The sequence below is a fragment of the Artibeus jamaicensis genome, unplaced genomic scaffold, assembly GCF_021234435.1.
Source record: "Artibeus jamaicensis isolate MK-2021 breed Jamaican fruit bat unplaced genomic scaffold, CSHL_Jam_final scaffold_847, whole genome shotgun sequence".
NCBI lineage: Eukaryota > Metazoa > Chordata > Mammalia > Chiroptera > Phyllostomidae > Artibeus > Artibeus jamaicensis.
The window spans coordinates 31,223,510-31,250,559 of NW_026522057.1; the positions used below are offsets into that span (position 1 = coordinate 31,223,510).

The following is a 27,050-nucleotide window of genomic DNA, read 5'->3' on the forward strand; positions in this document are numbered from 1 at the left end:
AGCTGAGCCCCTTTCTCCCCAGCTCCTTCAAGCTCCAGGAGCGGCAGCCCAGTGGCTGGCCCTGGGTCTTTACCTGGTCAGGTGTGGCCAGCCCCAGGTCTCCTGACCTTACAGCTTTTGGCCGAGGGCTAGGCAGGCTGTCCCACTGTGGGCCTGCCCACCCACCGACTTGGGAAATCATCTCCTGGGCCCACAGTGCAGGCAGGGTGTTGGGGTGGGCGCAGCATTTGCTGCAGTTGGGAATAGCAGGGTCTCAGGGTGACCTGCTTGAACTGTGATGACCAGCAATAATTAGGTGTTTCCAGAAAGGGGCCCTTCCTGACCCTGCTCCCTCCTGCAGTGCTCCCTCCTGGAGTTGGGGTGGGGGCAGGGACAGCCAGTAGCCCTGGGGCTCCTGTGTGACATGCACTAGCTCACCACCCACCCTCCGGATAGGCCCTCCACCATCTGGTCTGTCCTTGAGGTCCTGGTGCTGCCGTGACCCTGAGGAGCAAAACTAGCAGGAAAGGAGGGCAGGCTCCGGGGTGGCTCATCCTTGGGTGGAGGGGGCAGGAGCAGCAGTCGGGGGATGAGTGGGCTGGGTTCCACTCCCAGCCGGAAGGCAGAGAGCCTCTGACCCACCTATGCAGGATGCCGCACCGTCTCCCACGCGGCGCAGGAAGGCCTGTAGGAAACCCCTGAGGCTCCATGGCCCGCCCTCCAGCTGCGGGGGGCTCCTGGGTTCCAGAGCTGGGGCCTCATGGTTCTGGGACCTGCTCTCCGGCCCTCCTCCCCACTCTCCTGATCTCAGGCCCCAGTTTTGGGCATCAGCTCATACCAGCTAGGGCCAGAGACCTGGCCTGTGAGCCGACGAAGGGGCTCGTTGCCCTGACCCACAGCCTTCCCCAGAGGTGCGGTTTCAGGACTCCTCAGAGGCCTGGAGTCCAGCCTGCACCTGGTGGCTGGCCAAGCAGTTCTGCTGCTTTCAGGTCACCCCCCAGTCTTCCTCCCCAGGTGGCCTTATCATTCTTCCAGGGGTGCAAGGGACACCCAGGCTCCTTCCCTTCCTAGCCCCTCTGGCATACCTGAAAGACCAAGGGCACCTTGTCCAGACCCCTCCACACCCACCTCCTGTAGGAGCCTCCCGGTCCCCTTGTGCCCCTCTGATGGCGGCCTCCACTCTTCTGCAGCCCCCCCCCCCTCAAACTGTGTGGGCTAACAGGCTGCTCTCCCGGGATCAGGGCTTCCCTGTGCCCTGGAGGTGGGTCCAGATGCCTTGTTTGTGGTGCAGGTTTTGCCTGTGTCACTGGCACCTGAAGATATGAAGCTGTTTTTGACAGAAGTAGAAATAACTGGCGGGGACTGGAAACACTGAAGGCCACAGCGCCTTTCGTTGCCTCAGCTTCCTCATCTGTAAGCAGTAGGACCTAGTTCACAGGTCTGCCGCCCGCGCCGCCAGCCCATACCCTAGCCCCCGCTGGGGCTCAGCTGGCGGCCTCTCGAAACTCCCAATGATGGCTTCTGAGTGCAAAATGGTCAGTGCAGCTTCATCACGTGCGGCCACCCCTCCCCCAGTGCGGGTTCGGAAGGCACCCGTGTCTGCAGCTCTTCCTGGGCCCTGACTCTTCGCCAGGTAGAGACCGGGCACAGCAGCCTGTGTCCACACGTCTGCTCCTGTGCACCTTCCCTGACCAGTCAGCCTGGGAGGCGGGGTTTTTACTTAAGCTGCACGTTCTCGGCTGCCTGTTTCATTCTTTCAGACCTCAGCTTAACTGATGTGTGTACGCCCTTCTTCACTGTGCACTCTCTTCTTGCCTCGGGGCAAAAGGTAAAAATAAAGATGGTTTCTCACACTGTAAATCCCCGCAGCCCCCATCCTGGGTGCAAGGTCAGGGGACACAGCAGCTCCGAGGGAGCCGTCCTCTTTTGAGGTCCCTGCCCTGCCCCGAGGAACACGGCTGTTGGCAGCCTAAATTACTTTTGGTCACATTTAGTTAAGAACGCACATGAGTGAATGTGCTTTTCATTTTATTTATTTAGAAAAAATTTTAAATTGATTTTAGAGAGAGAGGGGGAGGAATGAGGGTTGGGGGGGAACACCAATTTCTCATTCCTCCCCCTTTTTTTTGCATTCATTGGTTGCTCCTAATATGTGCCCTGAACGGGGATCAAACCCGCAACCTTGGTGTATCTGGGCGCTCTTACCAACTGAGCCAGCGGCCAGAAAGGAACCATAGTTTTTTAGTTTGTTTTGAGATTTTATTTATTTTTAAAGAGAGGGGAAGGGAGGGAGGAAGAGGGAGAAAAACATCAGCTGGTTGCCTATGGCACACACCCACCCAGCGACCTGGCCCACCACCCAGGCGTGAGATGTGCCCTGACCAGGAGTTGAAGCAGGAGGGCACTCGACCCACTGAGCCACACCGGTGGAAGCGGCACTGAGGTTTTTAACCACACGTTCAGCCAGGGTCCCCGTAGGAGGTGTGCCCTGAAAATGTTCAAACAACTGAGACCCCATTTTCTTTTTATTTTATTTTATTTATTTATTTTCGAGAGAGGGGAAGGGAAGGAGAAAGAATGGGAGAGAAATATCAATGTATGGTTGCCTCTCATGCATACTCTGTGGGGAACTGGCCTGCAACCCAGGCATGTGCCCTGACTGGGAATCGAACCGCGATACTCTGGTTCGCAGGCCCGCGCTCAATCCACTGAGCTACGCCAGCCAGGGCAAGACCCCATTTTCTAGATTTTCTCCACAGTGAGGGCACAGACCATCTAAAACAGCTCAAGCACCCAACAGGCTCCATGCTGGCCCATGTCAGGGAACCTGTCGCTTTAGGATAGCCAGGTCACAGAAGGTCGGCGGAACAGCTGGTTCTGGGGAGAGTGGCAGCTCCGGAGGGAGCCTGGGTTCTGTGAGCTCGGACTCAGCACCAGGGAAAGGCCAAGGTGCTGAGACGCCCACAGAGGCTGCCACGGTGTCCGAGAACCAGAAAAACTTACTAAGGGAAAGTCTCACACTCGGCGGCCCTCTGGGTGGCGTGGCAGCAAGGCCAGTGGACACTGGATCCACTCCGCAGGTGCTGGATGACTAGGTAGGGCAGGACAGAGTGGTCACACCCCCGGACGGACTGGTCCTGCACCAGCAGCGCAGCCCGAGGCAGCGGAGGGGTGCTGGCTGACTCCCTCTGGGGCAGTTTAAAGCCAACAATGTCCCTTCGGACTGCTCCGGCTCCAGGGTCAGGCAGAGGTCACACCTTGGAGGAGTCCCTCCTCCCCACCTGGTATCTGAATGATGGCTTCCGTGGGACTTCTGGTTCCAAACAGTCTGAAAGGCCACTGCTGGCACCAATGGGCTGGCACCAAGAAACACCCTGATCCCCTAGGGGGTCAAGCCAAAGTGTCAAACAAGAGCCCAAACAAAACCTGTTAACAGAGAAAAGAAACCCCCCAAAACCCTGAATAGATTCATAATAAAGACCAAAAAACCTCAGAACAAACCTGCAGAAGATCAGGTCCAGGAGAAAACCACCCTTTAGCTCCCGAGCCATGGAGAAAAACAGGAAACTGGGATAGCTCCGTGGGCGTCACACCTGTTTGCTCACCAGCCCCGGAGCCCTGGGGGTCTTCTCTGTGATGAGCCGCAAATATGCCGGACGTAGTAAAAAAGTCAGTGTCCACGCAGCAAAAAGCATTCATTTAGGGTAAAGGCAGACCGCGATCCGGAAGGTGATGCCAAGGCCAGCCATGCGGGTTTCCGGCCGGGGAAAAATGGAGAAAGTACTGGAGAGAGCGAAGAGGACGTTAAGGGTGGGGGCATTCGTCCCCGAGGTGGTCGGTCGGGACCCCAGAGCCGACCCTGCAGGGCTCCCGGGTGACACGGGTGTGAGAGCTCCTCCCACACGCCCTGTCTGGGTTAACCTCTCAGTCATAAACGTGGCCACAGTCCTTCATCTACGCTTCCTCTCTAACCCTCTCTCCACGCACGCCTGTACTCACCTAGTTCTGCACGGTTTCCGCGGGAGGGCGATGGCGGACGCCTGCGCGAGCGCGGCACGGCCGGCGGGCGGCGGCAGGGGCGTCGCTCCCGGAGAGGTGCGGGCAGCGGAGACATGGTGGCGCCCCGGGACCGGCCGAGGGTGCGCACAGAGCGCGTCTCGGCGAGCGCGATGGCTCCGGCGGCAGGACCAAGAACCCCGCACCCCCTGAGTTCCGCGCAGAGAATCGCCGGATTACCTTCAGCTGATGGCCACGCCTATTTGAGCGTGAGTGGCGTCACTCCCAGCGACGACGGCGCGGCCTTCGTGACGCCTAACGCGTCACTCCCGGGGACGGCGGCGCCGCCTTGTGACATCAGGACGCCGGCGCAGGACGGCGGGCAGTTCCCGTGAGGACTGCGGGCCTCGCCTGCGTACGCCCGGGGCCGAAGCGTTCTCGGCAGCCTGACGCCCGCCGGGTGGGCCTTCCTCCGCCCGCCGCTGGGGCTCTGAGACGGCGGCGAGGCCTCTGGGCCGCCGTGTGTTCGCCCGCGCCGCGCGTCCCGACGCGGTACGTCGCCGGCGCCGCCGCTTCGCGTCATGACTTCCGGGAGCCGCGGCCGCCATCTTACTCGTGCGGAAGAGCCGCGACTGGGTGGGAGCCCGGAGCCGGAGAGTGCGGACGGGGCGGCCGCCGCCATGCCGTCGTCGCCGCTGCGGGTGGCGGTGGTGTGTTCGAGCAACCAGAACCGTAGCATGGAGGCCCACAACATCCTCAGGTAGGCGCGCCCTTGGGACTCCCTGGCCCGAGTTGGCGGCGGTGGCCCGGACCGAAGCCCGAGGCGCCGCGGGTCCGCGCCGGTCGGCCCCGGGGGCAGAGCGCTGCGGGGAGTGGAGGAGGCTGGATTGGCCGCGCCGTGCCCCCACGAATGCGTGGCATCGGGGGAAGTTCGGGGTGTGAGCCCGCGTTCTCAGGGTTCGGGAACCTTAGAGGTCCGGGCGCATCCGAAGGTCCGGCGCCGCACGCGCCCACTCTGTGCGGGCGCCTGGGCCTTTAATAGCGGGGTTCCCGACGGAGACGGCTCCCTGACCAGGCGTTGATCCCAGACGTTGTTGATGGTCTGGGAGACGGCGGTCTCCATCCAGGGTGTGTCGTCCTGGGTCGTGACTGCCAGCAGCGTGCTGGACACGGCTGCAGTACAGGAGGAGGCCGGGAGAGAGGATAGGGGCCTGTTTTGTCAACTTCGCGAGTTGTGTGTTTGCTCCTAGCGACGTTCTCACGTCTCACGGGAACTGGCCCCTTGGGAGCCTCCAGGCGGTGATTTCTGGACCTGGTTTGGAGCGTCGAGTTTCTTCTTCAGTGGGAACCGCTGTTTTGGGACCCCGGTGGTGCACGTGTTTAGCACACGTGTATTCTTGCTTTATACAGTTTTTTCCTTGGCTGCTTGCATTGCTCGTCAGCCCAGTGATCACCCTCCCGAGTAAACTTGAGAGAAGCGGACCGGCCCCACGCCCCAGTGGTTCATTGAGGCCGGAGGAGTCGGCTACCCCCATCTGTTCCCAGCAGCTTGATTCTTCCCAACGTCTACTACGCTGTCTACAGCGGTCGCTTAGTGTCGTTTTAAACTAGAAAGTTACTTTAAAACTAGAAATGTGTTAGAAGTGCACTGCGTTACGCCACATCCCCAAACTGCATTTTCGCATTAAGTCTTTTAAAATCCCGTGAATTTAAGCAAACAAATACAACATTCGCACTCCTGGGGAATCATTTGGGGAGAATGAGATTTAATATTTTTAATTAGGGGCACAGTTGACATGGTTCTGGATGACATTTCTTTTAACAAAGTTGGGCTGAAATGTTTGGAAAGGAAAACAACTTTTTTTTTCAAGGTTTATTTATCTTTAGAGAGAGGGGAAGGGAAGGGGAAAAAACATCAAGGTGTGGTTGTTCCTCATGTACCCCTACTGGGGACCTGACCCACAACCCAGGCGTGTGCCCTGACTGGGAATCGAACCTTTGGCCCTGGGCCTCACAGCCCAGCACTCAGTCCACTGAGCTACACACACCAGCAAGAGCTGGAAAGGGAGACTTTTATAAAGTCACTGTAGCAGCGTTAGTGAAGTCAGGTCCAAAGCCTCTGCTTCCCTGAGACAGTCACTGCAGGAAGACAGGTCCTTTCCAGCTCAGCCGATGGGCCACCCCCAGGTATGGAGAGCCCAGGGCAGAGATTGTGGGGGGCTTTCGCCCAGATTGCTGTCTTCCACATTTACCCATGAAGAGCGCAGGCTCAGAACAGAGACAAAAGAGGAAAGTTCAGGGCAACACATTATTGATGTGAGTGTCGTCGTTTTAGGCATGAATCGTGACTCTGTAAAGTGCTGGTTTGGGGCCCCATCTTCTGTTAGAGCGGCAGTGTGCAGAAGATGGCAAAGCTGAGGGGGCTCCGGGGGCCTTTCCCCCGCCCGAGTGCGGGAGATCACACCGGAGCGCCGTGGCCTCGCCCCATGTCGTGCTGTGAGTGTCCCACTGCAGCTCCTTTCCGCTCTGGTCGGATGGACTGAGTTTGAACACGTCTGCTCCTGTGGCAGCAGGTGACTGGATGGCAGCCTGGGGCGGAGGAGTCACCTGGCCCCGTGAAGAGATGCCTGGGCTTCCTGTTCTCCGGTCTCACAGCGTCGACAGCCTTGTGCCACGTAAACATCTCCACGCTCCTCTGGTGGATTCCTTGCCATGAACTTTCAGAGATGGAATTGCCGAGTCAGAGATAGGCGTACTTCACACTTTCACATGTCTTCCCGGACCGCATTCCAGAAAATGCCTGTTTATAAAATCCTCATTTCCTCACAGTCTTCTCATGCTACCTGGGCAAGAAATGGTTCTCACCTGCCTTTAGTTTTTAAATTGCTGTAGAGATTAAACAACATCTCGTGTCATTTCCACTTTTGAAAAAACTTACAGATTTATGTAGTTGGGTCTTTTAAAAGCATCTTGAAGAAATTTATGTGAAGGTTTTCTGTTACAACTTGAAGAACCTTCAGCCTCGAAGGTGATTTTGTGGAAAGCATAGAACTACTGCAGAAACTTTGAAGCGGGAAGATGACGCACAGTCTGGTCACAGACACACAGCGCACGTGGGGAAGCTTCCGAAGGGAGACGGGGAAGGAGTGCCGTTAACTGGGCACGCACAGTGGGTGGTTTACTTATGAAACCCCACTTGATTTTATTTTTGCCTTGTTGAAAACTACCTTGGACTGTATTTTCTGATGAGTTGTTTACAAGTGATAATGATCTTGGCACTTTCAAGAGCTAGTCAGGATGTTCCTTGGGGTGATCTTTTTTGGTCTTTTGAGACTAAATGGTTTCAAATCCCACTCCCTTTAGAGCCAGCTTACTCACTTTTTTGTTAGGAGGCCTGTTGTTTTCCTAAGCTGCAGTTTTCGTTGCAGCAGTTTGAAACAAGTTTTAAAGACAGACTCCCGTAACTTGCCAGATGGAGTTTCTGTGTCCTCATCTGCAGAGTCCTGGCAGGATGGCTTTGGGAAGGTGCGCAGAGGCTGCACGTGGGGGAGGAGACACCACCTGGAGCCAGAAGCCCCAGCTTCCGAGTGACATCAAGGTGTTGGACCCAAGGGGCTGTGGCCATGGTAAATGAGTGAAAGAATCGAGACTCGGTGGGAGAAACGGACTGAAGGAGGAGCCCAGGGTGTGGGGACTGCCACGGTCGGTTGAGATCCTGTGGTTCTCTGATTTGGCGGGGGGAGGGGGAGGTCTCAAATCCTAACATCGTGGCTACAGAGCATGGGCCCCACTGGAAGAGAGGTGCCTGCGCTTCTTCCCGAACGAGACGTCTCGGCTGCCTGAGCTTGTGTGGGCGACGCCGGCAGGTCCCAGACACAGGATGCTTCCAGCCACCTCTGGTCTGACACTTCCAGAAACCCCTTACCGGAGCATCAGCTGGGCCTTGAGGCCGCACCTTTGAGACTTCAGTTCTGGGAACACTTGAAGAAAGTCGTCTGGAAGGTCACAAGGTCTGAAACCGAGTCCCGAGAATGGCAGCGGACACAAAGGGGTGCCTGCCTGGTACCGCGTTCGCTTTCCTGGGCTCTGAGAGACTGCGCGGTTTCTGTCCTCAGGGACAGGGCCAAGGGGGCCGAGTTTCATGTGAAGGTGAACGTGGGGAGGGAACCGGCCAGGCCAAGTATGGGAACCGCTCCAGCAGCAGGGGCACTGGTCCCTGCAGCAGGGTCTTGTCCAGCCACCTGGTGCACACAAGAGCAGGTGGGGCCCGTGCTCAGTGACTTGTCCTTGCCTGGGACTGACTGCCTGGTGCTGGAAGGAGGGGCCACAGTGGCCAGCAGAGCCGGGTCGGGGCTCAGGGCCTGGTCGGGAGACACCTAAGCAAGGCACCGGCGGGGCGGCCTTCGTGGTGTTTGTGTCACGAGCTCAAGCCGCTCCGCTTCATTCTTGACCTTGTGTTGGAGGGTGACGGTACATCCTAGAAGATGTTTATTGAAGTGTGTGTAGGCCCCACAATTTGCTTGTGAGAACGTGCGTGTTACTGGAACACTGACGTTTCAGCAGCGTGTCTTCCCAGGCAGGCATTCGGGCGTGATGGCTGGGGAACTGTCTGAGTGTCCCCTGAGCACAAGGTCGCGCGGCAGAGGTCTGCCTGCCTGGCGGAGGGGCCGTGACGGGTCCAGGGCAGCAACCCCACCAGAGCCCTGCTTCCAGTGAGGCAGCCACAGTCTGGGAGAGAGGGAAGCCCCGTTTTTACTGAGCCTCTCCGGCATTCCTCCCACATCCGTGTGGCACCTCCAGCCATCAGGTGGCAGCCCCCCACGGTTCACACTTGCTGTGACAGGCTCTTTGGACAGACACTGGTGCTCGTGAGAGCACTGGGAAAACAGGTGTCTGGAGGCCCGTTCGGTGTGAAGAGAGCAGGCCCTGGAGACCAGGCGGCAAGGGCGTCGGGAGTGTGTGCCAGCCCTTGGCGTTTTCCCGTGAGAGACTGAACGTGTCACCGCACCAGTTCAGAGGAAATGGCACTTGTGTCGCTGATCAGCTTTTTGGCCACTTGTGAGCGAACTGCACGTCCTGTGGCGCTTAAATGCACTTGGTGATGGTTTTGGAGTCCAGAGGGTGGGGGACAGCACCCGGCAGTTCCCTCCACACAGAAACCCCGGTGGTGGGGAGCCTTGGTAGGGTTGGGTGGCCGCGGGGGCGATTCACTGTGGGAGTGTGGGCAGACAGGGATGGAGGGGGTTCTGCCTGGACACCAGCGCACCCAGACCCAGTGGGGCAGCAGAGGGGCCCTGTGGTGGTGCCCCCCAGGCCGGTCAGACTTGGGTATCTGCGGCAGGTGGCAGGTAGAAGGGAGGCCTGCACAGGGTCTCCTCCTGGGAACCCTGTGGCGGCTTCTAGGTGGCATGCCTGCCGTCCCCCAGTGACAGGCAATGTGTCGCGCCTGTCACCTCCACGCCCATCCCTTGGCTTTCTCCCTGCCGTGCTGCTCACTCTCCTGGGTGGCAGGTATTGGGTTTACTTTCTGGCTCCCAGCTTCCACCAAGGGTCCGAGGAGAGAGCTTTGGCCTGTAGTGACCATCACTGTGCCCTAGCACGTCGTAAGCTGCAGGAAGTTTTGGTGCATCATCAGAAGGGGGAGGCACACCTGCCACCCCGGGCACACAGGGGCCCCGTGGCCTGACTGCGGTGGGCTGGCCAGGTACAGGCGCGCTCACAGGGCACGCGTTACCGATGCTGAGAGTGGCGATGCCTGGCCCCGAGAGGACGCCCGCGGAGTGAGGAGCGCGCTCGCACACGTCTCCGCTGGAGCTCGCTGCTTTCCTTGGTGTTGCCCAGAGCGATCTGGGGAGTCCTTTTGGAAGGCGCTTCTGGGGTGGCTGATGCATCACAGAAGAGGGGTCTGGACTGTGTTTCTCACTTCGACCCCGCAAAGGTTCTCTCTCCAGTGCCCACCTCACACACTGCGGGCACACCTGAGACAGGACGGGCTGCCTTCCAGACCTGCACAGGGGCTGCATGTAAGTCGCGTGTACACTGCACGGCAACGTGTTACAGTGTGCAGTAGCACCGTGTGGAACAACAGTGTACACGTTAAAGACACTTGATTGCACCCTGGCTGGTGTGGCGCAGTGGGTTGAGTGCCAGCCTGTGAACCAAAAAGTTGCTGGTTCGATTCCCAGTCAGGGCCCCTGCCTGGTTTGCGGTTGCAAGAGGCAACTGCACACTGATATCTCTCTCCCTCCATTCCCCTCTCTAAAAATAAACAAGTAAATTCTAAAAATGAATAAATAAAGTCTTTAAACATAACTTAGTACTACAAAATGCAGGCCATTCTCTCTTAGCTGGTCGGAAATGGCACCCGTAGACTTGGTCAGTGCGGGCTTGCCACGTTTCCCTGGTTTATGGTGTCTGCAAAGCACCATGGAGGGGCTGCTCCTGTCTGTGGGTCTCGTGGCCTGTCCGAGAGGGTCAGGGCTACTGCCAGGAGACAGGACTGTCCCCTGAGAGCCAGGCAAGACCTGCAGGCTCTGAGCAGCCCAGGCTGACTGCCAGGCGCTGAGCCGTGGCTCTCACACTTTACATCACTCCTGGCCCCGGGTGTTACCTCCTGGTTAGTTTACGCCTTCGGCCCGTGTGCTCCCCGGACCTGGCCGCGCCCTCTGCGGGGATGCCCTCTTCTCCTGGGCACAGACCTCACCCTGCACCACACCCTGTCCCCCTGGGGCTGTGGTCCATCTCAGAACATATGTCCCTTCCCCTGGGTGATAGAAGCAGCTCCTGATCTTGTTGGCCCCGCCCCAGTGTCCGTGGGGTCACCCACACACACAGGGGATGTGGTTGGTGGAGTCGGGGCACTTCTGGGTCCCTCTTGCCCTCTGGTGTGAAGCCTGGTCCCAGTCCTTTGACACGAAGTAAACTCAGAGGAGACCTGCGGATTGACAGGTTCTCTCATCCCCTGCACATACAGGTTGGTCTGAGGACTAATTCACTCTCGCTCGACCATGTAGGTTTTTCACCTGGAACAGCCATTGGACTCCTGGGGGCGTGGCTGGCACCTTCGGGGCACGTCCTTGTTGGCCTGTTGGGGGACAGCAGTCAGTCCTGAGGCCAGCATGACCCCACTGTGTTCGTGCGTCACTGTCATGGGGGAGCGTGACCTCCACAGAAGCAGCTGCCACGTGACATTGTGTGACCACCACCACCTTGTGGACCCAGGCGGGCAGTGGGTGCCTGTTGCTGCCTTGGTGACCACCACTCCCACTGCCGTGGTCGCTGTGGCCTTGTCCAGGCTTGCTGGTGCATCCACAAAACCTGGCCGTCACCTTCCTGTCACAGCACATGTGTGCAGGCGCTTTCCCTGCCTGGCGCCCTCCCCGTCAGGCCCTGAGTGGGGACGAGACAGGGAATGTCGCAGTTGAGGGCCCTGGCCGGGTCTGTTGCTCATTTATCCCCTGCTTTGCAACATCCCTGTTGGATGCTGGGTGTCTGCGTGTGCGCGGACCCGAGCCCTTTCTCCGCGGCAGTTGCGTGGCGTGGGTTCCGGCAGGAAGGGTGGGTGGAGGAGCCTCGCCCAGAAGCCTCCTGTCACCCCGACAACTCAGTCTCCCTCACAGTGAAACCTGCCTGCTCACCGCTCAGCAGCGATCGAGCCCGTGCCCACCGCGTGCTGGGTGCTGCGGCGCCGCTAGGGACCCCACGCGGAGGGCCCTTCGTCTGTCGTCTTTGGTTCTGTGTAGCTTCTGCGTAGTGTGCTGCAGGGCTTGTAACCTTTGAATAAAGTGCTCCGGCTGGTGTGACTCAGTGGATTGAGTGCTGGCCTGTGCACCAAAGGGTTGCAGGTTCGATCCCCAGTCAGGGCACATGCCTGGGTTGGATTCGGGCCAGGTTCCCAGTAGGGGGCACGTGAGAGGCAACCGCACACTGATGTTTCTCTCCCACTCTCCTTCTTCTCCCTTTCCCACTCTTTACTGATAAATCAAAATGAAATCTTAAAAATTTGAATGAAGTATTTAAAGTGAGGGATTTAAAAACGTGTTTTGGAATATCAAGAGAGGTACTCGTTGTGTCCATTTCTAATCTCGTGCCGTGTATTTGCAGGACTTTATGTCTTATGCAGCCCAGCCGTGACCTTTGTCTCCCTGTGTCTTTCAGCAAACGGGGGTTCAGCGTCCGGTCGTTTGGAACAGGGACTCACGTGAAGCTACCAGGGCCGGCGCCCGACAAGCCCAACGTGTATGACTTCAAAACCACGTACGACCAGATGTACAACGACCTCCTTAGGAAAGACAAAGAACTGTATCCCAGCCGGTCACCCTCGGGAGACCCCAGCGTGGTGGTCTGCGGCAGGTGGGCCCTCAGGCGCAGGTGTCACGCGGCCCTCACGTCGGGGTGTCCGGGAGGCAGGTAGATGGTGGCCGCCGCTGCGTGCCGTGCTGAGTCGGGCACGTGCGGAGCAAACACACGCCTCTCCTCTCAGAATTAAGTCCATTTCTGGTGCTGCTCGGACAGGGTCAAGGACATGTAGGGCACACAGGGTCGTCACGTCACACAGCTTGGATGGGGCGGTGGGATCTGCAGGCTCAGGGCCAGAGACCCGGTGGCTCCTCCCTCGGGGGTGCACGAGAGCAGTGGGGGCAGGTCCCCCAGGCCCAGTGAGGTTCCACTGGGGTGGGAGCTGTCAGTTACCGGTTCCCTTGTGGGGTTATCTGTGCACTCAGGGTCCACCGGACCCTCCACAGACGAGAAGTGGCTTCTTCCTTCTGTGGCGAGGAGGGGGACTTGGGAAGAAGCATCCGACGCTGCGCAGTGTCGTGGTTTCGGTGCCTCCAAGCGTGGGGCTGCACAGCTGTCCCTGCAAATGTCCGAACATTTTCCTCTCCCCTCAGACCTCGAGACACCACTCCTTTTAGTCCCCAGCTCTCCCAGCCCACGCCAGTTCGGTCCGGACCCTCTCCCGGGCGGCCTCCTGGCAGGCATATGGCCTGGGACCCGTGGCAGCTGCACTGCTGGGAGCGTTTTCCAGATCTGACCGCGTTTAGGGGGTGTCAGGCTGCGTTGATTTTAAACAAAAGCCAACTTTATGTGTTCCAGTTCTTGTATTTCAAGTATTCCTCGATGACATTCTTGGCTTCAAAGTGCCCATTTTAAGTGCACATTTCCCTCCGCCATATCTTTTCTCTTCCCTTTGCCGTGAAGTCCTCCTGAACGCAGCGCAGCTTACACTTTGCTTGCTCCCTGCAGGCGTCAGTGTGGCTCCGGAGCCGAGGCTTCTGGGGCTTTTCCTTTCCTGCCCTTGAGCTCCCTCCCCCGGGGTCTTCCAGCTTCCAGTGAGGGGTCTGGGGCTGGACCCTGTGTTCACATGGAGAACCTTTGGTGGAAAGATCAGGTTATGTCCTTCTAACGTGGCAACGACCAGCCTGCAGTGCGGAGGCGGTGGGCGAGGAAGGAGGGCTGGCCTGTCGGCAGGAGACCCGGGGCCAGGCCTTTCAGCTCTCGATTGCTTTGTGACGACAGAACCACCTGCCTTGAAGCAGGTGAGAGCCTGCCACTGAATGCAGTTAGTGTGCTTTCAGCGCGTGTCACCAGTCACCCCCCAGCGCGGGCTCGGAGGGCAGACGAGACTCTTCCTGGACCCTGACTGTGTTCGCCGGGTGGAGACCGGGCGCAGCAGCCTGTGTCCACACGTCTGCTCCTGTGCACCTTCCCTGACCAGTCAGCCTGGGAGGCGTGGTTTTTACTTAAGCTGCACGTTCTCGTCTGCCTGTTTCATTCTTTCAGACCTCAGCTTAACTGATGTGTGTACGCCCTTCTTCACTGTGCACTCTCTTCTTGCCTCGGGGCAAAAGGTAAAAATAAAGATGGTTTCTCACACTGTAAATCCCCGCAGCCTCCTGACCTCCGTCTTGGGTGTGAGGTTAGCAGACACAGCAGCTCGGGAGGGGGCTGTCCTCTCTGGGTCTCCGGAGACTTGTTTCAGGCGGGAACACTTCTCGTGCAGCGAGGGGAGTGGGAAAGAGTCACCGGCCCCTGGCTGCCCGCCTGGCGCCGGAGGCCTCGGGCTCTCGCTTGCTTCTGCTGTGTTTGACCTTGTCTCCTCTCACCCTGGCTGGCAGCTGTGTCTTAAGTAGTTTTTGAAAAGCATTGCCTGTCTCTTTAACAAGTGGATGTATTCCCAGAGAGCAGGTGATCGGATGCAGCTGGTAGGCCCTCAGGTTTTAGAAAAGCTCTCGTGCTTAAAACGAATTGCAGCCTTAAGATGTCTTAGGTGATGCAGACCAGTCCCTATCCTGTCTGAGCTGGTCGCCTGCTCATCAGGTCTGCACCAGTGGAGGTGCCCCAGCCCTGCCCACTGCTTTGCACATTCGTTGAGGCCTAGGGGACCCACTGGTCCCCCACCTGAGTCATGGTCTCTGCCTGAAAACACCATGGCGTGAGGCTGCTACAGCCGGAGCCAGCCACCAAGCCTGGAATCAGGGTGGTGCCCGGGGCTTCCCACGGTCGTCTTTGAGCAGCCTGCATGCTTTGCAGAAACTGCTCTGATTACCAAAGTTAATTCAAATTTGTTTCTTAACATGAAGTGCTGGCTCGAAAGCTGTCCTTGCTACGGTGCCCCGGGTGGCTTCCTGCTCGGCCACCAGAGAGTCTGGGGCTGGCCGCCTCTTTACACGATGGGGCCAGGGGACACCCCCATCAGCCTGCTCCTCTGAATCTGTACCCTGAGCTGGCTTGTGGCATGTAGCTGGCACTGGAGAACTCGGCGGCCGGCCCCAGGGCGCGCTGCCCTCCTCCCATGGTGCCCACCACCTCCTGGTGACTGTGGGGTGGGGGCATCGCCCTGGGCTTCCCTGGTCACGTGGCATAGCCAGCCTGGAGACCACAGCCAGGGAGGAGGGGCTCTGGGCTATCTCGGGGGTGCCTGAGTTCTCAGTGTCCTCCAGCCCAGCACGTGTGGACACCTGTGACTGCCTGCAGTGGCCCAGCGCCCTGGCTGAACTGCAGGAGGGCGCTCACTCAGGCCTTTGGGAGCCCCAGAGCCGTGGGGATCTTCCAGAACGGACTCGGGCTCCACTTGAGACTCCCTGCCTCGTATCTGACGTCGTCTGGTCAAGTTTAACACTGGAAGTAAAACCAGGTGACAGGGTCCCCATGCTGAGCTGGCTTCCGGGTGTGGCCCACCCTCAGGGAGCATCCACAACAGAGGATCGGGGTCACTTCCGAGGCTGAGGCGCACAGCGAGGACACAAGAATTAGGTGTGGTGGCATCTGGGGACTGAGGTGGTGTTGGCAGCAACTGGGGTGTCCCGGGCCCTCCTAGTGGCCCAGTGAGGCCAGAGCACAGTCCCCGGCCGTAACTTGATGCTGGTGGAGGACACACAGTGCCCTCCTTCGGGGCTGCCCTCCTGCCCTGTGCAGGGTGCTGCCGGGGTGTTGGCTCTGAAGGCCTTTGTGGTCAGGGGCCCCCTGCCCCGCCCCTCGGGCTTCCGTTTCCACTGGGGGCCCCCCGCTGCCGTCCCGAATGTTCTGAGTGTGAGTTTTCCTGTCCTCACTCCCATTCTGTGGATGACAAGGGCAGTGAAGCTGGAGCTGTGCTTCCCACTCCATCCACCAGGGGCTGGGCTGGGTGTGGAGGGCCACTAGCCAGGGTCCTCGTGGTGGCCGGGCGACGCCCTGGGGTGCGGGGCCCTGCCGCTGGGCCGAAGCCTCACCGGGAGGGACCGGTCCCTTTTCCGAGTCCTGCCGGCACCACTCCCTGTCTCTGAAAACACTCACCCTCCCCCTTCTTCGTGGGACCCCCTTTCAAACTGAGTGCTCGTGGGGTGTCTACCTGGGCCTCGCTGCTGCCCCGTGGGAGCCAGGCTGAGTCCCTGCGTGGCTGTCCCCAACGTGCTTCTCCAGGCGGAATGGCCCCATGCCCTAGGCCCCACTCCCCGGGTGCCCTCCACAGGTGTCCAGGAGGAGCAGGCGAAGTGCCCTAGAGCTAGTGGCCTCGCTGTGGTTTCATCCTGTTGACTGACCTTGGGAAGCGTCCCGGGTTCCTGGGAGGCAGAAGCACGTTAGGAGCCTTCCTTGTCGTGGGGGCTCCTTTGGGCACTGGCTGCTCAGTAGGGAACTTGGGGATTGGAAGGTGGGCCAGGCATGGGTGGGCAGCGCCGATGCCCCCGAGTGGGGCCCCGGAACCAGCAGCTTGCATCTCCAAGCCGGGTCATCAGCATGAGAGACCCGGCCTGGCCCCTGGCCACCGTCAGCCCAGGAGCACCTGTGTGTTGTGGGGGGGGGGGGGTTCTAAAAACTCAAGTCCCCACCTGCTGCCAGGCCCGGGGCGGTCAGCCCTGCCCTTGCCCGGCTCCCATGCCTGCTGGTCTCCCAGGAAGTGTCCTCAGGCTCAGGGACGAGGGTCCAGCGCTGCACTTGGAGGCCGTCTTCACGAGACACTTCACTCTCTCCACAAAGTGTGTCTGGAGGCCGTTGCCTCCCAGCCTCCCTCTGACGGGTTCCGTCCTGTGGCCGACGACTCCTGCTGGCCTCGCTGCCCTGCTCACCCCACCCCCGCCCGTCCCCCGTGGTCTGAGTGGGGGTTCAGGTGGCTCTGGGTCCCTGGGGGTTGGAACAGCGAGGGTCGCGGTGTCTTCAGCAGCGCGCTGCACAGCCGTCCCTGGTCCTGCTTGGCTCCCCTAGGACCTGCACCCCTGGGGTTTGCCAGGAACAAAGCAAAAACAGTCCGGAAAGGCCTCTTTCTCCTTCCGTACCGGGGGATGATTGGTGGGGTCTGATCCCCCAAATGGGCCTTCTACTCCATTCCATGACCCTCACCTGTGCCATCAGCCTCGTGGGGGGAGGGAGGGGTGCGGGGGTGTGTGAAGGAGGATGGAGCTCACAGGAGCGCAGCCGCCCTGGCTGAGCACCTGGTGGTTGTCCCTCCAGGGCCGTGGGTGTGGGGGCAGGGAGAGCACGGCGCCCACTCGTGGGGCTGAAGGGAGGCCCCATTTAGGACGCGGTTGTGCCTGGGCAGTGCAGTGGCTTTGTGAACTTGGTCAGAAAGTGTCAAGAATTAAACATTACAGCTAACAATCCAGCATCTTTGTTACCAAAGTTATGTCTCTTACCTTTTAATACATTAAAAGGTAAACCATTTAAATGTATTATAACCGGTGTCCTCAGTGTCCAGGAAAGGGAGAAATGTGTGCTAACACGAGCTTCTTCAAATAAGTCGTCCCAACTTTGAGGTTTGGGCCACATTAAATGCATCCCCCGGCACGCCCAGGTCAGCCTGCCTGTCTGCCTAAGGTGGAATCGGCGAGTCGCTCCTCCCCTGCTGTCCAGAGAGACCCCGGGAGGCCGCCTCCTAGAGTCGGGGCTCCGTCTCTGTTGAGGAAGTGAACCATTTCCCTGGGGCCCCAAGGACAGCCACTGTGTTGGGCGGGTGTGCGGCCCTGTCTGGAGGTCCCTGGGGGCAGGACATCCAGCTCCGGGGTCACCTGCTTGGCACAGACCTCGCTGCCACGCCCGTGGGGCCCCGTTGCTCTCATCTTTAGTGGTCCAGCTTCTTCCTCCGGGACCCCCTTGTTGCCACAAGGTTTCGGGTTCCTTTGCTGTGGCCGAGCCTGGCTGGGGTGGGCTTGCAGGTGAGTGTTGCTGTGTGGGTTGGGGCCAGTGTGGCTGAGATGCTGCAGACCCAGCCACAGGGGTGGCAGGTGGGCTGGACAGACAGACGAGAGGAGGCTGTAGACAGGCACAAGTCTCCGCCTTCTGGGCCACCTTGGCCTGAAAGCTGTGACCTGGCCAGCTGAGGTTGGCAGGTCCAGACGCCCGCTCCACGGGCAGTCTGCCCACCGCCTTGTCCCCTGCAGCCTGGGTGAGGTGGGCGGCGCCACGGCAAGCTCAGGGCACGCCTTCTCTGGAGTTCCTTAACCTTGGCGTGCAGCTACACACAGAACGGCATTCTGCACATGCTGGACAGAAATAAACGGATCAAGCCGAGGCCAGAAAGGTTCCAGAACTGCAAAGACCTGTTCGATCTGATCCTCACCTGCGAGGAGAGAGTGTATGACCAGGTGGTGGAAGGTGAGCCCAAAGACCCAGCGCCCCCACCTGTGCCTGGGCCCAGCGGTGTCCTGGGTCCCATGTGTTCCTCTCACACCCGTCCTCCCCCAGCCTCAGTGGGCCAGGCAGCAGCCAGGGGGGTGCCTAGCCTGGGGCTTCGGCCTATTGTGTTTTCCTGGGCAAAGCTGCTGGTGCTGCCAGCAGCCTGGTAAGAGGGTTGGAGGGCCTGGAGTGGGGACCTGGTTCTCCGAGGGGGCCTGCTGAATGCTGGGCCACAGGACAGTTGCTTGTCCCCAGGGAGGTGGGGTGTGGTGTTGCATTTCGGGCAGGAGGTGCTTTGATGCTCAGCCAGGGCAGGTCTTGCGGAGCCCCTGAGGTCCACACCACTCTGTCTCGGTCAGACTTGAACTCCAGAGAGCAGGAGACCTGCCAGCCAGTGCACGTGATCAATGTGGACATCCAGGACAACCACGAGGAGGCCACCCTGGGGGCCTTCCTCATCTGCGAGCTCTGCCAGTGCGTGAGTATCCACGCCCCAGCGCTCCCTGCTTGGGGGCGGGGCCCAGATCCCCCTGCACGGGAGTGTTCACGGTGGAAGTGACTGTCACACAGTTTGGTTCACGTTCCAGTCACTTCCCAGTGTTAAAACCCAGATCATGCAAAGGTGCCCACAGATTGAGAATTGAGTAGCTGCCTCTGGTGAATCCACTTTGGGCTTTTGGGCTGACTCTAGAAGGCAGTGACTGCAGGTGTCTTGCTTCCATGAAGTTGCCATGTGTCCTGTCGGAGGGCTCGGAGGGACTTCTGTGTCACTCCTCACTCCACTCACCTGGTGGTCCCCCCGCTTTGTGCGGAAAACCACAAGGCTTTTGTAGCCACTGTGCAGCTGTTCTCAGAGCAGAACCTCTTTCTTCTGTGTGACAAGAGCCCCTAGCAAGGAGGAGCCCACACGCCTTGTTTCCTGCCTGCGCTAGGCCAGCTGGCTGTGAGTGACAAACAGTGGCTTAACCAGGACTTCCAGAGGGAGCCTAGCACAGCCTCTGATCGTGGTGCACCTCGTGGTGCATCGTGGCTGCTGGAGCTCCAGCAGGTGTGAGCATTATCCTGCCATAATGCAAGAGAAAGGGCTGCAGCGGGGAAGACACATCCCAGAAGTTGCCCGTGTGACTTGGGTCACACCGGCGAGAGCTGAGTTTGGGAGGTGCCACTCTTCAGAGGCCATGCCTGGGGCAGCAAGCAGCCTCTGCTGTCGTCTGGCTTGGGCCACTGCAGGGCTGTACCCTGGCAGCACCTGCTCCTTCAGGGCAGTGCTTGTCCACCAGGGGTGCCTGGGTGTGTGTGCACACTCATGGGTCTGACACCTGGGGGGCCGTTAGTGGCAGCCAGTGGGGCAGAGGCTGCAGGTGCTGCCTAGCCCCACAGAACGGGCCCTCCGCCCCCAGAGCACGGGCTGGGCTTCCGCCCTGGGTGGGGACCATGCCTTCTGTGCCCGAGCTCCCCTGCGGCAGTGGGCCCACATTTGGAGTCCACGTGACATCTGAGAGCCCACCCTCGTTCCAGTCCCCCCAGGGGAGGGCCGGGGCCGCACCAGTATCGGGGGGTCGGGCCTTGGTGCCCGCTCAGGAGGCCGCTCTGTGCGCAGATCCAGCACACGGAGGACATGGAGAACGAGATCGACGAGCTGCTGCAGGAGTTCGAGGAGAAGAGCGGCCGGGCCTTCCTGCACACCGTCTGCTTCTACTGAGCCCGCGGCCAGCGGCAGCCCACCTCCTCCCCACCCTGCCTTCTCGCCAAGGGCTGCCACCGCCCGCACTGTGCGCCCTGCTGCGAGGGCAGGCCCCGGCCCGAGGGCCGCGCTACCCCTCCACGTTCTGGGTGTGACATTAAAGTTTCTTTAAGCAAAACAACACAGTTCTCAGCACATTTCTTCCACCACGTCTCCTTCCTTCACTGTGCGCCCCACCCCTCCCCCGTCCCCAGCTGGGGCGCACCTGCACTTGTCCAATGAACAGGTGCTGCTGCTCCTCGGTGAGCGTCCTGGGCTCTGCACTCGGCCCCACGCTGGTCCCAGGAGGCAGGGGGCTCGGTGCCCCCGACGTCCTTCAGGAAGGGCTCCCGGCCGTGGTCCAGCCTCTGGGCCCAGCCTCCTTCCCAGCAACCCCCACCGGGGCTGCTGGCAGAATGAGGCCCTGTTCCCTGTGGCTCCTAGTCCCCTCTGTCATCCGCTTGTGCCCCAAGCACCCTTTCCCAGGGACCCCTCCGGATGTACGTGGCTGTGGAACATCTCTGGTCACCTCTGGGGAGGGGGCAGGTCTGTGCCTGCAGGGGCTGACTCGGGGATGCCTCCCCGGGGCCCCGGTGTCGGGGGGCCACCAGAGTGCAGATAGATCCCAACACTGGCCTCCAGGCTTCTAGGCTGCCCAGCCCAGGGGCCTGGGGCTGACCCCTGAGGGAGACCAGACTGAAGCTGGTCCTGCTCCCTCTGGGGGCTGTTCTTTGGCTTTTGCTTGGCTGTCCTCAGGTCGCATGTCCCTGGCTTTGTAGTGACACCCTGGCTGTTCCCTGTGCCCAGGCAGGCCTCCCCCGGAAAGGCAGTTGCTTGCATGGGCCCACTGCTGTCCGTGGGCCCAGAGTCCCACACCGCGACCCCAGGGACCCAGGAGGAGGAACCTCGGCTGATGAGTTGGGGGAAGTGGAGGGAGAGGGAATCCCGGCTCTCTCCAGGGTGCCATTCCGGCGGGGACTTGGGCAGGGCACCGGGGCCCACACTGACCAGGTGCCCCGGGGAGGGGGTCGGGCGGGCGCCCGGGGGCGGGGCGGCTGTGTGGTCCCTCCCGGAGGCGGGCGCGCAGGGAGAGGGGGCCGGAGCGCGCGCGGGGAGGAAGGGAGGGAGGCAGGGCCGAGGGCGGAGCGGAGAGAGGCAAGTGCGGTCGGTGGCCGGGCGGCCGAACGACCCCGGAGCAGCCTGGTCCAGCGCCCCGCGCCCCCAGCTCGTGCCTCTTACCCGGCCCGCGGCGGTGGGTGCGCGGCGCGCTGACCTTTGCGGAGGGGCCGGGGGCTCAGCATCGGGCCGGGGCCGGGGGGGCGCCGGGGCCGGGGGGCGGCGCTCAGGCCCGGCCCGGCCCCGCCCGATGTCCATGAGCGCGAACACCATGATCTTCATGATTCTGGGGGCGTCGATCGTGATGGTGAGCGGAGGGGCTTCCCGCGCGCCCGCGCCCCCACCCGCTCCCGCCTCCCGCGCCCGCGCACCGCCCGCCGCCTCCCCCTCCCGCGCCTTGTTTACCGGCCCGCGCGGCCTGCGCTCCCCGTGCCCTGCCTGCGCTCCCAGTTCTGGGCTGCCCTGAGCACCCTTCTCCCCGGGCCTGGGCCCCCCACCCCTCCGCTTCTCTCACCCGTCTTGAGCGCCCCCGCCCCCACCTAGACACCCCAGCCCGCGGCTCCTGCGCTCTGACCGGTCATGGGCTCTTCCAGGCCATCGCGTGCTTGATGGACATGAACGCGCTGCTGGACCGATTCCACAACTACATCCTCCCGCACCTACGGGGCGAGGATCGCGTCTGCCACTGCAACTGTGGCCGGTGAGTCTGTGCCTGGCGGGGCACACGCGTGATCACACATGGTTGGGGCACAGGGCCCACTAGGGTGCGGGGAGCCTGGGGAAGGCCTGTGTAGGGCCGCACTAGGCCGGAGGGGCTGCCGAATTCTGCACCAGGCCCGGGTGGGGGAAGGACTCTCCAGCCTCCTGCAGGCACCTGGGAGTTGGCCCAGCGGGCTCAGGAAGGGGGAGCGTGCCTGAGTCAGCCAGGACCCCCTCCAGAAGCGTCTTCAGAGAGTGGGTGGTGGTCAGAACAGGCCCAGGTCTCCTGGTCCAGAGCCTGGAGGCCAGAAAGGCAGCAGCCCGGCCTGGCGTCCGGGAGGGACCCTGCACAGGGCTGTGCCCACAGCGCACAGCAGCCTCCGCCCGGGACCCCACATGGTGCCATGGACTTTCCTGGGGGCCAGGTACAGGGAAGTGCAGCTGGTCAAGGCGGGCAGGGCCCCGCACCCGCCGTGGTAGAGGAGGAACTGAGGCAAGGGGGTGGAGTTTGCTCAAGGTCACCCAGGCCCCTCCGCCCACCGTGGCCCCATCCTGTGCACATGTAATGGCAGCGTCCTCCGGGCCATGCATGTTTGTACGTCCGTGTACGAAATAAACATCTCATGACACGCGAGTGTGTGTGCCGTCTGTGCGTATACGTGTGGGTACGCAGCACACGCTCATGTCCGCATGCACACCCTCACCCCGCAGGACACCCTCGCGCTGGAACCGCGAGAAAGTGCACAGAGGCTTGAGCGGACAGAGCTTTGCCCAAAGTCACACAGCTAGGAAGGGGCGGGGTACGGGTCCTGGAGCCCGTGCTCTCCACCCACAACCTGCTCCACACGTGCCACACGTGCCACGCGTGCGGGGAGTCAACGGGCTCTCTCCTGACCCAGCACGCTCCGTGCCCGTGGGTGCTGACCGGCCTGCCGGAGCAGAGCCAGGCAGCGGGGCAGGTAGAGACGGCAGCGCAAACAGCCCTCACCTGTGCTGGCCAAGCACCACCGAGTGCGTCCTGGGTGGCCACGCTGGCCCAGAGACCACGCTAAGGAGAGGCCTGGGTCGGCTCACTGCCCCCCGGGGCGGCCCCGACAACGGGGCGGGTGTAGGCTCAGGTGCCTGGCGGCCCTCCCAGGACTGGGGTGGCGCAGTGCTGGGCCCCGACTCCGAGCTCTGGACGCATTGGTGACACACATTTCACATGTGTGGGCTGTCGTGTTGTGACTGGCGTCTGTGTGCCTGTGACTTCGTACTGAGGGCAGGCAGGGTGTTTTCAGAGTGTGTTTGCACAGGTGTGTGTGCGGCATATGCAGTGTCCAAAGTACATGTGGACTCATGCAAACATGGGGACGGTGTGTGCTAAGCTGGACCAGCGTGCATGGGTTAGTGTGTCCTTGGACACAGAACATGGGAAGCCACACCTATGATAGACATAGAGTGTTTCTGGCTGTACGTGTCCACATGTGTGTGCTTTGTACACTTCACTACATACAGGGTATGTAAATTCAGTGTACAAAATAGTCTTGTTTGTTGACAGCAAACATGTGTGTGCCCAGTACATGTACATAATACAATATGCAGTGACCAGTGTGCTCCGTGTGCATCCAGCCACCCGCAGAGCAGTTTTGCACACCCGGTATCTGTGTATGAACCATGTACATGCCACAATGGACTCTACCCATGTGTGTACACGCGGTGTACCGAGTAACCATGCACACAGAATGTGTGCCTTCTACATGCCTGTATGGGAAAGTTTGTGCAGAAGACATGTATGTAAAGCGAGGCTCCAAAGGGCATGTGCTGGCAGGTGGCATCTGTGCCCACGCACCCATGCACGTGCCACGGTGCCCCCAGAGAGGGTGTGCAAAGCCACGTGCATGTGCACCCCTGTGGGGTGTGCACCACAGTCATGACGGGCAAGCATGCACATGCACACATGTGGAGCTCATGGGCCGAGTCCATGGTATACATGTCCTGTCCTGTGCATGTGGATGGCATGTATACATGACATGCATTGGACCTCAGGTAAACACATGCAGCATGCTTGATCCAGGCAGGACACATGCATGTACACATCATGGAAATACGTGTGCCCGTGGGAGACCTGAGACCCCACCTCCAGGGACCTGCGCTGGAGGAAGAGGGGCAAGGAAGGGGCAGGGGAGGAGCCGCAGGGGCCAGGCCAGCGACAGAGCGCGGGCTGCGCTCTCCAGCCCTTGGGGGTCCCGAGCCACTCGGGGTGGTTGGGCCTGGCCTCATCCGTCCTGCAGAGCACCAGGGGCCTTGCAAGTCCTGTCAGTGACCCGGCCTTTGCAGAGTCCTGCCCTGACCAGCTGTGTGCCCAGGGGTGGGGAGCAGCTGCTGAGGGGGCCCCATCCGAGGTCCGGGGCCCCGAAGGCTGGAGGAGCCAGAGAGGGGGTGATGCTAAGTGTCGTCAGCCCCCGTGAGGCCTGGGGCGCTCCGGGTGACAGGGACTGCCGATGGCTCAAGGAGGGCGTCTTCTCCTGGGAGCCTGGTGGCCACCTGATACACATTCCAGGTGGTGATCAATCGCTTTCCATCACTTACTGATGACTCCCAATGGCTAGTGACAAACTGATCAGAAAAGCGGTGTCGGGTAGTCCTTGCTGACTGACCCTACAAGAGGCTGCCTGCTGCCGCTTCCCTGAGCTGAGCTTGGGGCTCCAGGGCTCCCCTGACTCCCTGGAGAAGTCAGCATGTGGCCAGTATGGGCACAGCAGGGGCCTGAGGTTGGGGAGAACACCCACCTGTTCTTCCTTGGGAGAAGGTTTCTTTTGGGGGGAGTGGAGCGAGGCTGGGGGGGCGGGAAGTAAGGGCCACTAAAGACCAGGCGGAGGTGTCGGCATCTAACTGAAAGGGAGACGGGAGCAGCAGGTTCCGGGAGGGAGGACCTATTTTTAGGTGAGAGTTTGAGGTGTCTCTAGATCCCACGTGGAGACGCCAGGCAGGCAGCTGGAGCTCAGAGCAGACATGTGGGGTGTGGGGCGGGCTGCAGGGACTTTAGGAGGGTGGGGATGGAGCATTGGAGAAGCCAGCACAGGAGCTTGGGGAGGAGGAGAACCGAGAGTGGTGGCCTCCCGGGCAGGGCCCCAGGTCGGCCCCTGCACTGCTGGGGGAGAGGAGGAGCTGTCCTAGCTGGCAGGGGTGGCTGGGGGCTAAGGGTGCATGGGCCCCCTGTGTCTTGGCTCACAGGCTCTCTCGATGGTGGGGAGGGTGAGGAACAGATAAACCCAGAGTCTGTTGTCCTGAGTGTGGCCACCTGGGATCATGGGGTCTGGGGGGTCTCCTGGAGGAGGAGGGTATCCGGGCAGGTTTGAGGCTTGAGGGGGTCTTGTGGGGAGGGTTTAATGTGGGCCTCAGAGCCAAGTGGGGGCTCAGCAGCCTGAGTCTGGCCAGTGAAGGGAGGGGAGGCTGAGGCGCAGGGCCCAGGCCTTGGTGGGCAGGGAAGGGGCCGTGGTCCCGGGAATCCTGGAGCACAGAGACGTTGTCATCTCACTGTCCACCGGGAGCAGCTGGAGGACATGCAGATCCATGAAGGGATTAGGCTGGAGGCACCCCCAGGAGAGAGGATGAAAAGGATGGGGCGCTGGGCAGAGAATCAAAGAATCGGGGACGGAGGAGCAGAAGGCAAGCCAGAGGCCCAGGCCAGCTGAGGGCACTCGGCTTTGAGGAAAGGGCTAGTGCAGGGGTGTCCAACTCTGTCACCAGGGCCCCGTCAGCCTCGCAGGTGCCTTCAAAGGGCTGAATGTAATGTTAGGACTGTATAAATGTAACTGCTCCTCAACTAGGGGCAAGGAGCTCGGCGCTGCCCCGGGTGGAAACAAGGTGGAGGGCCGGATCTGGCCCGAGGCCCTTGTGTTTGCCACGTATGGGTAGTGTCAGGCTAGAGGGAGAGGCCAGAGGGGTGGTCTCAGAGGAGCTGCGTCAGCCCCGTGTCCAGCAGGTGGGCTGTGTGACTCTTGTCACCAGACAGGGACACCCTGCCCTGGGCTCTCACCCGGACTGGTCCACCTGCACTGTTTCTGTGACCCCATCAGGGTCAGTGACAAGCCCCAGACAGCAGAGGAGGCAGAGCAGACGCACCCCTGGCCAGCGCCAGGACTTCACTCTGACCACTGAAGTCACACACTCCCACCCTCTGGCAGCTTCCGCCTGGGGACGGGGGTCTGGGTGAGTCGCAGGCCCCTCGAGACCTCAGATCCCACAGGGGCTGCTTCAGAGACCCTCGCAGGTATCCCGTGCGCCCTGCGGGAGAGGTGCCAGCCCGCCCTGCCGCCCCCAGGCACCACATCCACTACGTGATCCCGTACGACGGGGACCAGTCAGTGGTGGACGCCTCCGAAAACTACTTCGTGACAGACAACGTCACCAAGCAGGAGATCGACCTCATGCTGGGGCTGCTGCTCGGTTTCTGCATCAGCTGGTTCCTGGTGTGGATGGACGGCGTCCTGCACTGCGCCGTGCGCGCCTGGAGGGCTGGTCGGCGCTACGGTGAGCTCGGCCAAGACACGCGGGCCCGCCCCCCATCATGCCCTGCCCCGCCCCGCGAAGCCCCACCCTACCGCGCCACGTCCAGGGCCACACCTCCACGCCAAGGCCACGCCCCTTCGCGCCAGGCCCGCTGGTCTTGCACACCGTGTCCCAAGGGTCCCTGAACCCACTCTGGCAGCCCGACCACGCCCCTGAACGCCTGCCCCAGGCCAGGTCTCCGCCTGGGCCAAGCCCCACCCAGACCCTGCCTGGGTGCAGACGCTTCACACAAAAGCCACGCCCCCGAGACACTTCCTCTCGCGTCGGCCCGCACGACCACACCCAGCACGTCGGCCCCGCCCCGCCTGACCGTTGCCCCTGGCCACGCCCCCCGCAGATGGCTCGTGGACCTGGCTGCCCAAGCTGTGCAACTTGCGGGAGTTTGGCCGGCGGCCGCACAGGCCCTTCGAGGAGGCGGCCGGGAATATGGTGCACGTGAAGCAGAAACTCTACCACAACGGCCACCCGAGCCCGCGGCACCTTTGAGCCGCGCGCAGGACTCTCGGGGCCGCTGGCCACCGCGCCCACGTACACGGGACTGGATGGCCACCTGGGCCAGGGCGCCCGGGCCGCCGGGCGTGTCCAGCGGAAGGTGCTGTCTCCTCTTTTTTTTATAAAGGGGTCGGGGTGGGGCCGGTCTGGGGGCAGGACCCCGGTCTCCAGGGCTGGGCAGGGTGCAGGGATTTGGCGTGGCGCGGGCCCTACCACGTCCTGCAGCCCAGCCTGCGCCTGGCCTGGGACCACGTCTGTTACTTAAAACCGGCTGTTTCCTGTGGGCCCGTGTCCTTCCCCGTTCTGATGGAGGGGAGGCCGGGAGATGGTCTACGCAGGGAAGGGGGCCGGACCTCGGCCGCACCGACGTCTGCACACGGGAGCATGTGCATGGGGCGTGTGC

General features: G+C 61.1%; 2 protein-coding genes and 1 long non-coding RNA gene across 3 annotated transcripts; 2 read left to right on the plus strand and 1 right to left on the minus strand.

Annotated features, from left to right (window-relative positions):
* Positions 1-2,220: 2,220 nt before the first annotated feature.
* Positions 2,221-4,244, minus strand: LOC128626662 (uncharacterized). The gene is made up of 3 exons (XR_008390682.1): positions 3,979-4,244; positions 3,481-3,762; positions 2,221-3,361 (listed from the first exon to the last, which is right to left on the minus strand). It is a non-coding gene; the product is annotated as an uncharacterized LOC128626662 (long non-coding RNA).
* Positions 4,245-4,349: 105 nt separating this feature from the next.
* On the plus strand, positions 4,350-19,928 carry SSU72 (SSU72 homolog, RNA polymerase II CTD phosphatase). The gene is made up of 5 exons (XM_037146905.2): positions 4,350-4,735; positions 12,133-12,276; positions 17,903-18,042; positions 18,423-18,541; positions 19,664-19,928. Exons 1-5 carry the CDS (start codon positions 4,557-4,559, stop codon positions 19,763-19,765), a joined length of 684 nt encoding a protein of 227 aa, XP_037002800.1. The 5' UTR covers positions 4,350-4,556; the 3' UTR covers positions 19,766-19,928.
* Positions 19,929-20,948: 1,020 nt separating this feature from the next.
* On the plus strand, positions 20,949-27,049 carry TMEM240 (transmembrane protein 240). The gene is made up of 4 exons (XM_037146975.2): positions 20,949-21,209; positions 21,496-21,602; positions 25,908-26,116; positions 26,493-27,049. Exons 1-4 carry the CDS (start codon positions 21,153-21,155, stop codon positions 26,639-26,641), a joined length of 522 nt encoding a protein of 173 aa, XP_037002870.1. The 5' UTR covers positions 20,949-21,152; the 3' UTR covers positions 26,642-27,049.
* The last annotated feature ends 1 nt before the right edge of the window (position 27,050 follows it).

What these genes read in the sequence shown, in the direction of transcription:
- SSU72 (XM_037146905.2), top strand. Translation starts at nt 4,557, where the DNA reads ATGACTTCCGGGAGCCGCGGCCGCCATCTTACTCGTGCGGAAGAGCCG. An exon ending in CTTAGGAAAGACAAAGAACT is followed by an intron (nt 12,277 to 17,902) that starts GTATCCCAGCCG and finishes CTTGGCGTGCAG; the next exon opens with CTACACACAGAACGGCATTC. An exon ending in GTATGACCAGGTGGTGGAAG is followed by an intron (nt 18,043 to 18,422) that starts GTGAGCCCAAAG and finishes TGTCTCGGTCAG; the next exon opens with ACTTGAACTCCAGAGAGCAG.
- TMEM240 (XM_037146975.2), top strand. Translation starts at nt 21,153, where the DNA reads ATGTCCATGAGCGCGAACACCATGATCTTCATGATTCTGGGGGCGTCG. An exon ending in TGGGGGCGTCGATCGTGATG is followed by an intron (nt 21,210 to 21,495) that starts GTGAGCGGAGGG and finishes GGGCTCTTCCAG; the next exon opens with GCCATCGCGTGCTTGATGGA. An exon ending in GAGGGCTGGTCGGCGCTACG is followed by an intron (nt 26,117 to 26,492) that starts GTGAGCTCGGCC and finishes CGCCCCCCGCAG; the next exon opens with ATGGCTCGTGGACCTGGCTG.